Source organism: Stegodyphus dumicola, chromosome 3, assembly GCF_044657685.1.
Source record: "Stegodyphus dumicola isolate Sdum_Otavi_A_Nest chromosome 3, ASM4465768v1".
Lineage (NCBI taxonomy): Eukaryota > Metazoa > Arthropoda > Arachnida > Araneae > Eresidae > Stegodyphus > Stegodyphus dumicola.
In genome coordinates this window covers 240,866,769-240,883,568 of record NC_140770.1, presented here as the reverse complement: position 1 = coordinate 240,883,568, position 16,800 = coordinate 240,866,769, and the positions used below count along the sequence as shown (strand labels likewise).

At 30.8% G+C, this 16,800-nt stretch overlaps 1 protein-coding gene across 1 annotated transcript in view; it reads left to right on the top strand.

Moving 5' to 3' along the window:
* Brf (Brf RNA polymerase III subunit) overlaps positions 1-16,800 on the top strand; it is a 113,796-nt gene that overhangs the window by 63,079 nt on the left and 33,917 nt on the right. Inside the window, exons 11-16 of the mRNA XM_035367018.2 lie at positions 2,321-2,611; positions 8,012-8,070; positions 8,169-8,250; positions 9,485-9,543; positions 11,930-12,216; positions 16,523-16,574. Of these exons, the coding sequence (XP_035222909.1) occupies positions 2,321-2,611; positions 8,012-8,070; positions 8,169-8,250; positions 9,485-9,543; positions 11,930-12,216; positions 16,523-16,574 (830 nt within the window). The remainder of the gene's footprint in view (positions 1-2,320; positions 2,612-8,011; positions 8,071-8,168; positions 8,251-9,484; positions 9,544-11,929; positions 12,217-16,522; positions 16,575-16,800) is intronic.

Sequence of the window (16,800 nt, the reverse complement as noted above, 5' to 3'; positions counted from 1 at the left end):
GCCATGTAAATTTATAATAACTAACAGTATTTAACTACGTAATTTAATTATTTATAACTAGCTGTTCAGCCTTAAAATTATCTCTGCATATTAAAGCAATTTATTGCCTTTTATTAATCCTTACAGTGATTATAAGATACAGCGCAAAAATGAAAAAAATATCTATAACTAATTCTTTGCATCTAGTGAGACTTAAAATAATACAAAACAACTCGTCACTTCTGGTGCTTCAGTGGCTTATTGTTACCTTAAGCTATATTAACTGGATTATAACCCAGAAGCTCTACACGAAGCTACAGCACTATCTGTGTCAGACAGACAGAGCACAGCTAGCTTTCAAACCTTGTAAACCATACATACATCAGGCTTTCAGGTTTGTTCTGATCAGCAGGTCTCTCTCTAGGGAAGCAGCAGCGGTGGCTGCTGCTTTTCCATTTGTCAGCCATAATATCAGGGTTGCCATGCTACCTGGAAAACCAGAAAAAGTCAGAGAATTAGTAAATTGACTGGAAAAGTCAGGGAATTTAAATATTTTGGTCAAAATTTGGAAAAGTAAGGGAATTACACACGGTGATCCCAAAAAAGTGAGTTTTATGCCAACGTTGGAAGAGATATCGTTATTTCAGCAAATTATATATCTCAGCAAATTATATATTGTGTGAACATCATTCGGGTAGCTGGTGTAGAGCTAGATTTTGCAGCTCCAATAAAATTGTCTTTTAGAAAGGCAAAGCAAGTTTCTAGCAACTTTGGTTTCCAATAACTTGATCAGGCATCATCTTCGAGCATGGGAGAATCGAGAGATTCGCATGCGCATGTGCAGTACATGTTGAACTAAAGAAAATACGTTCCCATTTGTATGTAAAACAAAATCACTTTAATCTTAGCATACAGTACACTTGGGATTTAGCAATGTTATGCTGAGCAGTAAATGGGTCATTTTGGTGTTGGCGACAATTTTCAAAATCGTGCCATGGCTGCAGCCTGTACTACGATTTTATCACAAAATCTTTTAAACTCTTTTTTTTTTTTTTTTTCCTTTTTAATAAATGCCTTATTTGTCATTTTACAGCAAAAATAAAGAAAAAAATAGTAATCAGTCATCTGGGCTTACCGTTTAATATGAGTATATTCGCCAAAATATTATTGATTATTGTAAATTCAATTTTTAATTAACTTTATTTTAATGTTATTTGTACCATTTAATGTGGCTTTTTCACCTTAAGTTTATTTATTATTAGTTAATAATACTTTCAAATTTCAGGCAAATTTCTATGGCATAATCCTGAAACTAATTCTAGCAGTATGATGACATACTATCACAAAATTTAATGCATATATTTTTTGCTTATGTATACTGCTAAATAAATATAAAATTTGGGCTGCATATATTTTTTGCTTATGTATGCTGCTAAATAAATATAAAATTTGGGCAGATTCTAATCTCAATCTTCAGTAGAGAAGACTCCTATTTTAATTGTAATAGTAATGCTTTGGCGATTATATATATGTGTGTGTCATATGTAATTGGCAAGTTTTTGTGTTTTCAAATGGTACCATAATTAATTTACCTCTCAGCATAGCCAACACTCACTATGTGGATAGACTGGAATTTTCTTAAAACACACCTGGAAAAGTCAGGGAATTTTATTCTCCTGTTTGAGTAGCAACCCTATAATGTTGAAGTGGATAGAAGTTATTCTGCTTGCTAAAATATTTTTTTTTGCGGGCAGTCTCATTTCCTTCTTCTGCTTCTGTAAGATTCTTCGTGCATTCAGTTAAGAAGGGAACATGCATGGGCTCACTGGCCTGTGCAGTGGAAAAGAAAAGATTTGTATGTCAGGAAATCTTTGTTCAGTCATCAGTGCTATAGTTTTAGTTAATTATGTGCTTTTAAATATTTGGAGGATGAACTGATGTGAGTATAGGCATGGAAACACATCTCTGGATATAGAGATCCATATTCAGGAAATTATACAGTTTTATAAAATTGCTTTGACAAGTAATGCATAAACATAAAAATGCTTTAGAATATATGTATGTTGATAAATTTAATATCATGTTATAAACTAAATTTGTTTTTGTCACGATGCTGAACTTATAGCTTTACTGATAAAATTAATTCTCACTATTATGTAGCTGGTAATTGATACAAATAAAGTTATGAACTCAGACTTTCCTGATGCTGCATTATGTTGCTATTTTTTATACACATTTCAAAGTATTTGACTTTATTTAAACTTGAATTATATTTTTACCTTCCAATGTCAAAAATTAGCTTTTATTTAATTTTTTTCCCTTTGATATAAATTTTTTACAGATAACAGCAACAGTTCATTTTCAAATAGTTTACACGATGATAATGTGGATATGATCATAGCGGAAAATACAGTACATTCTCTTCAAGAAGTCATCGGCCAAGATTTAGCGTCTGATTCTGGTGTATCAGATGTGAGTGGTTTAGCACCTATTCTAATGAAAGAAACAGTGGCAATTGCTTGCAGCGAACAGTCATCTGAATCAGACCATGTCAAAGGTCCAGAACCAACAGCTGAGAGTATTGGATTAAAGGACAGTATAGAAGACTGCTTGAAGATTCCTGTGCATCCAGGTTTGTTTGAATCTTTTAAATGTATAGTATGTTACTAGTATCAGAAATATGATATAAAATAATGATTCTAAAATACTTCTTATATCCCTCAAATACTTATGTAATATTTGATTATATTTCTTTAGCTGTAGAAAAAAAGTAAAATTTGAAGTGTTGACTATGACCCATTTTCAGAAAACAAGTAATTTGTTTCTATACAGAGGTCACTCTGAATTTTTTTAGATGTGCGCAGATGATAGGTGGCAGAAAAAAGTTAACAGTTAAATTTCAAAATGGGAACTGTTTTAAACTAGCAGACAATTTTTTATTGGCCATTTGCCAATTGTTAGGGTAGAATAAATTTTAGGCTGAAGAAAAAAAATGAAGTTGACACAAAAACATTATCGCAGTATGATTTTAAAGTGGAATTAAATCAAGAAGAATGTGTTCAACATCTATAATTAGCATTTGAAAATGAAGGTCCATTTAGATGGTTTACAGAATTTCACGGAGCTTGCAATGCTCTTCAGAATGAACACATACAGAAAGAGTATATTGATAAATTTAAACTAAGGTTATAAACTAAATTCATTTTGTCATGGTGCTGAACTTAAAGTTTTACTGGTGAAATTAATTTTATGAAAGAAAAAAATGGCTGTTGTCAAGTGGTAATCCTGGATAATGTGTCTGCCATACAGAAAATGTTAATCGTTGCCCCTACCAAACAATACAGAAGAAGCTTAACGTTGGATCCGCAGACATACATAAAATTATTCATGGAAAATTTTATAGGAAAAAACTAATTTGCCATTGGCAGAGTTGCCAACTCTCCCAATTTCTGACTGTACTCCAACCCAATTTACAACATATTTCTCCCAAATTTCTCTTATTTTTAAAATCTCACAATTTTTATCTAGCTTGGCTTAATACTTTGGGATTTGCACCCAAAAAAGGGATTTGGGGCATCTGAAAGTGCATGGTTTTCCTGTAGATTTCATATAAAAGAAAACTGCAATCATTTATTTTGGTTATGTCGACAAAAAGTTAAAATATTCATGTACCTTTCAAAAATTGTACACAAATTGCTTTCCTTCCATTATTTCATAAAGGAAATGTAATACATTTGCTTTGTTTACCATTTGTCATTACAATTTTTTTGATTTCGAATTGTGGAAGAATCGATGTTCTTAAACATGTGCGTAAACAAAAACACAAGGCCGACACCAGTTGTATTAAAAAACAAACTAAATTCTTCTGTGGAAACAAGGGACCAAAAAGTTTATAAGGTATTTCTCCCGCCTTCTTAACATGCCTTCATAGTGTAGTGGTCTGTACGCTAGGTGCATATTCCAGAGGTCCATGGTTCGATTCCCAGCAAAGGCGTTGCTCATTTTTCATCTCTCCTGCTTCAAAAATTATCTAATGTCTCTACAGTGGTGCCCGAACTAAAAGGGTGGTGGATGATGATTCTCCGTACCCAGGATTTGGCAATTGAGTCCTCTAAAAACCCCATTCAACGTTTAAAAGGGGGAGTAGATAAGGTATTTCTCCCGCCTTCTTAGCATGCTTTCGTAATGTAGTGGTCTGCACACTGGACGCGCATTCCAGAGGTCTGTGGTTCGATCGGTGAAAGCGTTGCTCATTTTTCATCTCTCCTGCTTCAAAGAATTACCTAAAGTATCTACAAGTTATTAATGCAGAATGCCTGTTCTTTGCCTTTTTACTGAAGGAAACTTGCTATTGAATACAGCGGATCGTGCTACAGTTTTATGTAGAAAAATGTTTCCCGATAGCAAAATTGCTAAGAAATACTTCAGTTACTGATTCCATTAAAACAGCTCCATTCTGCTTCTCTATGGATGGAAGCATTAATACCGATGCAAATCTATATCTAATTGTTGTTTCTTTTTTAATCCAGAGTCTTCAGAAACTGAGTGTAGTTTACTTCCTCCAGGCTTTAAAATAGCACAGCTAATTATTATATCTCCAAAAGAAAACACAGTTCCTCTGGATAATCGTTTAGCACTGGGTGCTGACAATGCACCATTAATGTAGGCCTTGGAGACTTGTGTTGCAGTTTTCATTAAAAAAAAAAAAAAAAAAAAAAAGACTTGCAAATTATGAGGTGCACCTGTCACATCTTAAATTTAGCAGTTGAAAAAAGACAAACTCCTTTCCCAATAAGCATAGATGAACACATTTTTTGTATTTATTATTATTTTGTGTTCTTGAAAAAATTCTAACAACTACATAAGACTGAAATAAGAAAATGTTTGAAATATGTATGCACATACTTGTTATCTTTAGATAAATGCTTGTCTGGAATCCTCAACCAATGGAATTACATGCATTTAAGAATTAGCAACTGAACTTTCAAACATTAATTAGTTACTACTTAAAATTAATTTGTTGTGAATAAGTATTTTTTTCTTTCTATGTACTTTTATCATTAAAAAATATTCCTGATTTCTTAGAAATTCTGAGAAAATTCTCCTGATTTCTTTAAAAAAAAAAATCTCATTTTTAACTGTCATAAGCTGTAAGTGTGCATTGGTTTCCCCATCATTTAACTGAGCACCAAACAGAGTAAGTAGTGTGTCAAAATCAGTAAAGAAACCCTTAAATTACTTAAAGTTGGTGGCCACTGCACTATTTCCAAAATCAAAACTGCTTAAGAAATGTAAAATTTTTTGACAAATATTTTTTTTTAAAGTTCCAACATGTTAAGAAAGTAAAGCATGAGTCTTTGCAGATGATCCCACACCCACAATGGTGAAAAGATTATATGCCATGAGAAAAGTAACAGAAAGCAGATTTTCGTGATTGGTCAAAACCATCAAGCTGGAAGGATAAAAGACAGTCACAACTATCTGGTACACCCCTAAGTTTCTTCCAGAAATTCTTCAAGGAGTGAGTGCTAGAGGACTCATGTTCCACCATAACAATGCATTTTCTTATTCAACAAGACTAATGGTTGAGTTTCCTGAACGAAACAGGTGTAGTAACATCCACCCTATTCATCTGATCCAGCTATGTGTGACTTTGGGCAGTTTATTAATCTAAAAAAGAACATACATGGACGTCATTTTCATTCCAAAGATTAGACTAGTGAGGCTATAAATGCATTTTTTTCATCAATTCTAAGAAATGAATGCCTTAAGGCATTTAATCTTTAGAAAATTCCTCTTCAGAAGGGCACTGACACTGGAGGAGACTACTTTGAACACTCCTAAAATTTCTTAGTATAATTTTAAAAACCTATGTATATCTCAAAAATTTCAGCATGACCCTTGTATTAAAACGGAATTCAAATCAATTATTTGGTAGATGCAATATTAATGTTAAACAATTTTCACTATAAAAACAACAATAATTAATGATACAGGTATTTGGAATTAAAATTAAAATTTGCATATAATTAAAATTTGTGGCAAATACATATGATTACAAACATTAACACTTGCAAATGTATGTAATTTAATTGATAACTATGATATTAATTGGTATTTTTCTGTTGAGAAAATTTTAAATATTAAAAGAAAACTTATGTTAATATATTAATTAATCATTTTCCTCTTAGAAGCACCTCACAACGGGCTCTTTTCTTGGTTATTTTGATACATTTCTATGTTAAGAAAATTTTTATCACAGTTAAAAAGAAGTGACGATGAATTCTCGTTTCAAGCATTAAGATCATAAACATAACTCCGTAGAGAAAATTATTTGGCATACGTTGTCATATAGCATTTGGCATATAGCGGATAAGATGCAATTTTATTTATTACATTTATTTTTAGTCGGTAATGTCATTGTACATTAAATTCACAGTGAAGATAGGGAAGATGAAAATTCTTGCTTTATAAACTCTTATGTAACTCACTCATGGTCTTCATTATTAAGGTCAGAAATTTGTCATCATTTTTACTTCCTTGTATGAAGTAAAAAGGAAGTATTGTAATCATGAAAAGTTTCAGGCAGCATATTCCAACGAAAATATCCATTTTGACCGCTATTGAATGCAATTTAACGATGTTTTTACATGACATCTGTACGTAAGGACAGAATAAAAGACTCTTTTCCCCAAAAAAAATTATAAAACTGCTTTAAAATGAATTCTGAAGAGAATTTTTTATAGTGTCTTTACGTATGTACGTACGTATCTCGCATAACTCAAAAACAAGTAGGCTCAGAACGTTGAAATTTTGTATGTAGGACTGTATGTAGATGCATAGCATTTTGGTTGTAATCGGCTGCACCAAACGTATATAAATATATTTATATATATTTATCCATTCTGTTACTCGGCTCAGTGATATCAGTTTCCTAACTCTTATATGTTTGTAAATTGTGCATTTTTTGCTTTAAAAATGATTGAATTACGCCGTTCTTATCTTCTGGTTAAGATTTTTATGCCTTTAGGAAATCTTCAAGCAATATTTGTAGAATTAATAACAATTTAAAAGCTGTTTAAGTGCAGTTAAGCCTAATTTTTAAATAACATGGCGGACATGTTTGTTTACATTTGAAACAGCAGAATAGTAGATTTGTTGCCAATCTAGAGAGACTAAGCTTCGCAACAACAAAGAAGGGCCTTCATTTATTATTGCGAATTAAATCAACTTAATCCTTTGTGGAATTTTTTCAAGGAAATAAGTGTTTAAGATTTACTTCGTAATTTTTAATATAGATATTTTGAGTTTTTATGTATTTTTGCCTTGTCGCAAAGTGAGAACTGAATTAATTGAATGAGAAATACTGAATCGTCTGCGAAAACCGTTTCTTTTTTGTTTTGTTTGCTTAATTTCTTTTATACATCATTCTAGATTTATTATAGTATGTGGCAACAATTAGATAATTCTTCAAATGATATAAATTTTGTGCATTCTGAGTTATAATATGAACGAAATATAATGCTGTTACGTGAATGTAGCGGCAGAGTGTTGCTTTGGTAAACAAATATAGTGAATTTTAAAGAGTGCATTTATTTTATTGTAGTTTATGCACTATCAACGAAGTACATTTAATTCAATTCAATAAGTTCAAATGAAATGCAAGAAAACGTGTGTATAATTTAATATTCCGTACAAGGAAGTCGTGTGGTGTACACATCAGATTCTTTTTTTAAACTATTGATTTAGCTTCTTCTTTAAGTTTATTAGTTACTTTATGAGTTTTAAATAAAAACTTATTTTATGAAAACCTTTGTTGTTGTTTCTCTTTAATATTTCATCTTTATTTTCTTTTAGTGCTAAAAGCTTTATATAAGCTTGTGCTATGTTTACACAGCCATTGCTTTTAACTAAAATCTTTTTCATTAATGTAAAAATTTGATTTTCTTTTATAACTAAACTATTAGCGATTGTTTGTTTTTAGGATTTGTTCTGCAAAATGTTAATTTTTTTTTTTTTTTTCTTTTCCTAGAAACGGAAGAAAATGATACGCTTGATTTAACTGGACTCGATGATGATGAGCTGGATAATGTAATGATTTATTGAAATATTTTTCTAGTAAGGATATTGTGTAGACATTTCTTTCCCTTTCTTCATTTATCTGTCTTTTTTTTTTTTTTTTTTTCCAGTACCTCATGGATCCATTTGAATGCAAGCGTAAAGATTTATTTTGGCATAAACATAATGCTGATTATCTTCAAATATTGAAAGGTATTTAATGTCTCATCATTTATTTTGCCTTCTTGAAAACCCCTGAATTTTTGTTAAAGCACTTATTAATTTTTTTATTATATCTTATTCATGACTCTAAAATACTTTGATTCTTAAGAACATCATCCTAAATACTTTGTGAAAAATTATTTAAAATAGCATACCTTATGCCTTCCATCTTTTCTTTAATTGATCTTTATGCAAAAAATTCATATTCCAAACCATTTCTGAAATTTTTCATGATAATTTGATATTTTGGAAAAAACCAACTGTAAATACAAAACAATGAAATTTATTGCATAATATAGTTATGAGGATTTTTTTGAAGGGGGAAGGCAAGCGAAAAAGGGCAAACAGTGAAAGCCAGTAATCAACTGTTCTATTTACTTTGAATGCATTATTCAGGGTCTGCTACAATAGGTACTAAATTATTTGAGTAGTATTGCTTTTAAACTATGTTCTCTTGCTTTTAAAATGCTAACCAGTTTTAAACTGTTGTTTTTTTTTTTTAATAATAAAAATTCATAATGCCAATGTGGATTATCCATCACTTCATTTGATCACCTCATATCTTTCCCAGTATAGGTTAATAGGTCAGATTAGAAAAGCATAGAAATTTCATAATTAAGAACTCAATTAAGATTATTAAACAAAGAATGACTTAGTTACTTTCTTACTATCACTTAAACTGCTCTCATTTTTCGACTGATTATCGTTAAAATTGCTTTAACTGCATATTGTGTCAGTAGAATTCTCAGCAGTAATTTTTAAGAAACCATAGAAATGATACAAAAATGAATAAATCTTTAGAAGAAATGTGCTAGATTTCTGTGGGTACATAATGTATCTGCAAGTTTAATTTTTCATTTTAAAAATGCTTGTATAATTTCTATTGAATAATGAGATTATCAGAAAAGTAAGTAATTTTAGTAATTTACTTTTAGTAATCTTATTATATACCTTATTAAAATAACAAAATTACATTATTAAAAATGTCATTTTAATAAGGTACATAAGCCAGAGTCCTTGAACTCTGGCTTTTTTTTAACTACTGATCCAAAGTTTGGCGAAAAGATAATTATGTTTTCAAAAATTAATTTCCATATTTAAATATATGAACTCTGAATATTTAATTTTTATTCAAAGTTATTTAAATATTCTTTCTTAAACTAAAATAGTTACTTTAGTTTTAATATTATGCTTAATGTTTGTATATTTCCTTAACTCTAATTAGAAAAAGAAGAAAGAAAAGCTAGAGAAGAAGCAGAAAATGCTAATAAACCGGAAAAAAAAGTTTGTATTATTTACAATATTAAGTTTTTTTCACTACTATTATTTTAATGTAGTTGTTTGGTAAAAAATTTCAGTATCATTTCTACAATCACCTTTTTTTTTTTTTTTTTTTTTTTTTTTTTTTTTTTTTTAGAAGTAGTATATTTTAAATTATTTTGTTCCCTTTGGCTGGAAAATTTCTGATAATTAAAACAACCCTGCACAATCAAAGTGATTTTGTGAAAATACGAGTAATCTGCCACAAAGTTACTGTTTGAAATAGCATTCTGATCATTTAACACACAGTTTCTGAAACTGAGCCTGTTTTTCTTCCATATTCTTAGATTGCTCAAATTATTGTGTACTGCATGAAATCTTTTTTAGAAAGACTTAGAATGTGAGCTTTTCCAGATGCTATGTCAATAAAGAAGACATATGTTGAAGTACTACATTATGCACTGTTAAATTGTGTGCCTGTTATAGATGAGTGGTTTAAAGATTATTTATGCAATCATGAAAACTTGGTAATAAACAGATTAAAAAGTCACTGAAAAATTTATTCATGTTATATTCTTTATTTTAAAAACTAATAAATTAGCTTAAATAAAATTTTTCCCAATATTTATTTTGAGTTTGCAGTGGGCTCTGTGTTCATATTTGATTTCATTGTGTGCTATATTCCTCAGTTTAAATTAAATAAATTCAGGTGTTATAAATCAGTTTTACCCTTGTTACTTATGCTAGTATTCTGGCATGGAATATTTTATATTAACCCTCTGGCTGGCACAGGGTTTTGCTGAAAAAGCCAAAAGATCCCAAAACTGCAACAAGGAAGCAGTATTTTATTTATGCCCTTGGTACTAAAATGCCCTTGGTACTTCAAATTTTTTGGCTTTAGGTACTCGTAAAATATTACCTTAATTTCTTGGATTTCAAGATGCTCATATATATACATACATATTAAAGTGTTTTTTAGATGTCATGAAAAATAGTCTATGTTATATATATATATATATATTTTAGGTTTTATATATACACATATATGTAGGTATGTATATTTGACCTAGAACATTTTTTGTGACATCTAAAAAACATTGAAAATAAATATATATATTGTTACGTTTTTCTTTTTCTGACACCAGTAGTTACGTTATTTTCTTCCTTTACATTCGTACGGGGTTTATAGGTTTGGAGTGAATAACAACGACACTTGATGAAGTATCGAAACACACTTTATTTAGCCAATATTAATAAGGACAGCTCCAATAACACTTTTTACAGTCGTCGAAGATCCACTATAAACACGCTGGAACAATCAGCGGCACAGCACTGTCAGGCAATAACGGGGGAGATAGCTTCACGGCAAAGCATTAGAGTACAGCTCTCAACTCTGCTTGGTTGTTCTCAGAACTCCACGTACTCTTGAGACTCTCCACGCAATGCACTCGACGATACACAAGAGTATAGCTCTCGACTCAGCACAATCTAAGACAAAACTCGACAATGCACTAAAAGACTCTCTTGATGCACTCGACGACCACCTCAGCGCTAGACTTCGAGACACTCGTTCAATGACTGACTATCAGCTCACTAGACGAGGCACACACACTCTGAGACACACTAACTGACTGCGGACCAGCAGGGTTTATATAGCTTTCGGCTTGTGTTCGGAAACATTCTGGGCTAAACTGGTAAGAATTCGTTCCTGAAGGTTCTCCAACCATCCATGGATATCGCCGCTTTTGTCGCCAAATGTTGCAACCCTAAAACTGCTTTGCGGGGAAGCCATCTTATTGCGCCTGTACATTTTGTTACAATATATATATATAGACTCATCAGTCAAAGTGTTAAACAGTTATCAAAATCACATATATATTTATCAGAAAATATTTATCAAAAGTTATCATTATTATTATTCTTACTAAATCTTTACAGTGTAAGGATTTCCATTTCTGTCTAATGATTTAAAAATCTGTGAATTTTTAATTTTGGGGGAAGGATGTGAGAATACAATTTGTTCAAGTTTCAACACCATAGGAAAGAAATGTTCTTGCTTTCGTGCAAAGAGCTGGCATTTTAAACTTTTTAATAATATATGATTTACTGCTAAATTAAAATAAATATCTAAAAATATTTCTTTTTCTTTAATAGCTATTTTAATTTCACTTAAATTTTCATAATTTCTGAAGTAGATGCAGTGATTAAGAGAAATAAAAAATCTGAAATGATAGGTTTTTTTTTTTTTTTTTTTTTTTTTTTTTTTTATTGAAATTGAATTGATTCTTTTTTATGATAGTTAGTGTTCTATTTTTAAACCCCCATTTGTTTTTCCAACTTTTGAGCAATGTAACTTCATGTATTTAATCATGGTGTCATTCTTTACTTTCTCATGTTTTCTGCTTATTAGAGGAAAAAGCGTTTAAAGAAAGATCGCACTGAGTCAAGTACAGCTGGAGAGGCTATACAGAAATTAATACAGCGAAAAAAAATATCTTCTAAATTGGATTATGATGTATTGAAAAACCTCAGTTGTAAAAGCCCTGTTCCTGAATTAGGAAACCAAGCCACAGATGTTTCAACAAATGAACAAACAGAACTTCCTGTTCGAAGTGCTAAAAAACGAAGGTTGAAACGTATGCAAGCTATTCCTCTAAATATCAAGAGAGGAATGTCTGACATCATAGGGACTACAAGGTAGTAAGGTTTTTCTCCTGTTTTAATATTTTTTTTTTCCTTTGTAATTTCATTTTGAATTTGTAGGTGTTAACGAAAATTAAATTTCTTATAAAGTTTTTTTAATCTTTGATAATGATTGAGATATTCTAAATACTGAGAATGTGGTCTTTGATAAAAACATATCCATAATTTAGGGAAAGAAAATATGTGTGTGTATAATCAAAGGGGAATGCTCCTATTAAAATTCCAATAATTCCAATAAATAAAATTTAAGGAAGCCTAAGAATTACTGTTTGAAGACTACTTATTTTCCAATCTACAAAGCCATAATATGAAAGGGAAGAAAGCGGAATTAAAACCGATATTATTTTAAAAAATTAATTATAGGAAAAACTTTAAATAGAGTAAAAATAAAGTTATGGAAAAACTGCCCTTTAAGCGCTAGCTACTAATAGTGGAAATGTATATAAAATGAGATGCAAAAATTGCAAATACAAATAACCATATCAACGAAAATTACCTAAAAATAAACAATTGAAGAGATTGTGAAACAATACTGACTCTTTGGGACACTCTTTCCAACTGTTCGAAACATCATGTTTCATCCCTGCTATGCAGATTAAAAATTGAAATCATACTTAAATGTTCAATTCTCCAAATTTAGCTAACTCATATGCATGTCAAGAATTCCCCTACATGCTGTAAATTAATTTTAAAATTATTTGGAACATTATATAGAATGAAAAACGTTATTTAACAATGAAAAAAAAGAATGTTAGAGCAATACGCAGGTATTGAATCAATGATGCAATCAAGTAAAAATGTGTAAATAAAACATTATAATGCAAATGTAAACAGAAGGAGTACTTGGTAACGAACAGTAAACAGGTTTTTTTGGGAGGGAGGGGGTAATTCCAGTTGCAGGTGTGATTGTCTGCATTTGCTGGGTTTTAGAGAACAGCAAAAATTAGGCAGGTGAAAATGTAAGCTATAGCTAGACAGTGCAACTAGCTATTAAGTCGAGTAAGTAAGTAAATTTATTAAATTGGAATTTAAGTAGTCTTCAAATTGTAATTCTTAGTTTTCTTTGGCTTTCTTAATTTTTCTTTATTGCAATTTTAACAGAAGTTTTCCTCTTTGATTCTTTTGATTATGTTTAATTAAATCATTGCAGTCTAGGTGCAGGTTTCTTAATAGTCCTTCCTTTCTTTGGTTTATGTTGTTGTTATATATATTTATATACAAACAAACATATAAACAATTATATAGACAAAAGTCTAGGAATTTCAAATTAAGGTAATAAATTATTAAAGGCATGCTGTGAAATTAATTAAATAATCAAGGGAAAATAATAAAATAAAAAATTATGTCATGAAAGGGGTTAACATTCTAGCAGGAAATAAACATATTGAATGAAATAAAAATAATTCAATAAAATTAATATAATTAACAGAATGAAATTAATAAAAATATAGAAATATATATAAAATGTATATAAAATTGTTGAAAATTCTTTTGACCTTTTCAAGGGGCATCTGAAGAATTTTCAACAGAGCCATATTTGGATGATTATGAATTTTTGAGACCATTCAAAATAAATAAAAGGAAGTTCCGATTAAGATTAATATATTGAGTTTTAAAGAAAGTTTCTTGCCACCACAAATATTTCGGTACAGTTCATACCGAAAGAAGGAGACTTACTTTAGAACACTATGTTGTGAAATTTGTAAAATAAAATCATTATCATTAAATACAAAGTGTCTGAAATGGAACTATCATGCTACCAGATTGGAACCATCATTTGCTTCCAAATCTGTTACAAAATATCAGCTACAGAATGTCACCAAATCTTGTGTACAGCTTTAGTTACTAATGTTGTATCATATGACATTATGAAGACCAAAATTATTGGTACCAAAAGTTCAAAAAACAAGGTCTATGATATTCAAGAAGCAGAGCACTGCGGCTGACTTACTGCTGTTGAGGCTCACCTGCAAGAACTTGTGGAAGAAGATCGATATGCAACTGCTTGAGAGCTTGCTAAGGAATTTGATGTGAGTGCCATGTCCATTAGCTGCACTACGCATTGCATAAACTTAACACACAAGTTCAATTGCTGGGTGCCGCATGAGCTGACCCAAGCAATAAGGACAGACATGTTCGGGCCTGCACTAAATCTGCTCAGATACCAAAGCAAGGACAAAATTTCTGGACCGGATTGTCATTTGTGGTAACAAGTCGATTTACTTCAACTACACAGGCCAAAAAGGGGGTTGGTCTGGGCCTTAGTGAGCCCATCAGCAGCATCTCAAACCACAGTTTGACTAACAAAAATATCATGCTTTGTATCTGGTGGGATTGCCAAAGAATGTCTGGAAAAAGATAAAATCCTCGGCAATTAGGTGTACAGCGAGATGCTAGTCCGTGTTGATACTGCTCTCAAGGAAAAATGTTAAACTGAGTTCCAGTGCAAAAAAGGTAATGTTCCATTAAGATAATGCAAGACCACATGTGTTTGCATTCACCTGCTGGACTCTGCACTCGAATGGAATCTTCTGCCACATCCACCATATAGTTTCTGGGCCCCGAAGGCTTTGAAAATTACCAAAATGTTGGCTGAAAATCATAGATTTGGGTGATGATTACTACCTGCACTAAAGGTACTGCTTTCATGCTTTTCCTCCTAACATTTTTAAGAATGCTTTTGGCAAAAAAGCTTTTGATACAAACAGGTAAAATAAAATTATTATTTAAAGTATTCTAAAAGTACATTATACAGTCAAAAGTCGTTAATTCGGACACCCATAATCCGGAATGATCTATAATCCGGACCTCAAAGCTACAAACTTTCTACGCATGCGTTGCGTTGACGCATGCACATAGGCGTTTACGTGCACACATAAGACCTTTACGGCTGTGAATATGCTTTTGTGCATGCTCATAAAACGTTTACACATGCGCGTTTAATATATAACGGACGGTGTAAGCTAAGCTAAAATTATCTAATTCAGTTAATTTTGCAGATTGCATTGTTCCTTAATCTTCGAATTGGATCCGGATTATTATTTTTTGCAGACTGTTAGAGCAATTTTATAAAAGTAAGCTTAAACTTTTGATTATATCAAATAGAATTTCCGATATATATTTGTTAATATGTAAAGGATCTAAAGCGAAAGTATGTTTCGAAATCTGTTTATCAATTTCATGCTGCTTGGCGGGGGGAACGCCGCGGCGTGCAATGAATTGGAAGTTGATCTGTCAGCACTATCCTTATCTTCAGGGTAGATGTTTTTCTTTTATTTGGCTTATAATTCCTTACCAAATGTAGTATTTCATCTCGATGTACTCCGTCTTTGATATGATTTAAAACAAGTTCCTCGTCATTATAATTCGCTTCCGATAGTGAAGAAAGTGACAGAGGTTATTGAAAACGAAAAAATTTCGATTGACAAATTAGTCGGTATTCTCGACACAGCAATTATAGGACTTGAACAGCGGAACTTTGTAACTAAACAAGAAATTATGTCTGTTTAATAAAATTAAAGAGAAAGTATTATCACATGAAACGAAGCAACTTAAACAACTTACAATGAAAGAAATGTTTAATAAAGTAAACAAATAAATGTTAAGCTTTTTCTTTTTGTAAATTTTGATACCCTTTAGATCATAATTGTTCTTTATTTCAAAAATTACATATTTTTAATTTTGTAATTTCTGCATGCCATCTTACCAGATTTAAACTGATGATCTATAATCCGGAAAAATTGATAATCCGGAATCGCTGAAGTCCTGACAAGTACGGATTAACGATTTTTGACTGTAGTAAATTTTTTAAAAAAAATATTTTAATTTAGTTAACCAAAACTAATGTTATTGATACTCATATTAGCAGTGGAATTGTCATGTATCCAAATCCTTTGCTAAAATTACTTCAGTGGCAAACAAAATTTCTGATAGTTTGAAAACTGCAAATTTACTGGCTGACTTAAATTCTCATGCATTTACTCAAATTGTTGATGCTATAGTTTCAGTTCAGTTGTTCCAGTCATTTAGACATATTTTGTATTAGTTAATTTGAATTATACCTTTTATTTTCACAGAAATGTAAGCAATATTGATACTTCTGAGGTTAGGCTGTAGGTTTTCTGTATTATTTACCTGTAGTAATCTCTTCTGGCCGGGTATTTTTATGCAATTGAAATTGAAATAAGGAATATATTTGTACAAAAACTTGAACTTGTGTATCAGATAAAGTTGTAATTTATATAGCTTTGTAAAAATAAGTAATTAGTGATTATAGTCCTGTTTATTCTTTGAATTGTAGGAGACAGGAGCCATTAACTGATGCCACCAATGAAGATCACATCTTGGTTGAGGTATTTTGTAATATCTTCTAAATCTTATTATTGTGTTTCATTCTTTTTTTTTTTTTTTTTTTTTTTTTTTTTTTTTTTTTGTCTGCTCCCAACATTTCTGAAGTTGGTTGTGCTTGTTAACAAGAATCAAGCTACAAATTTTATTAAGAAAATAATTTGAAATGAAGACTGAGAGAGGAATGATGTACTTTTTTTTTTTCTTTCCGTAAAAAGCTTATAGTAAAGA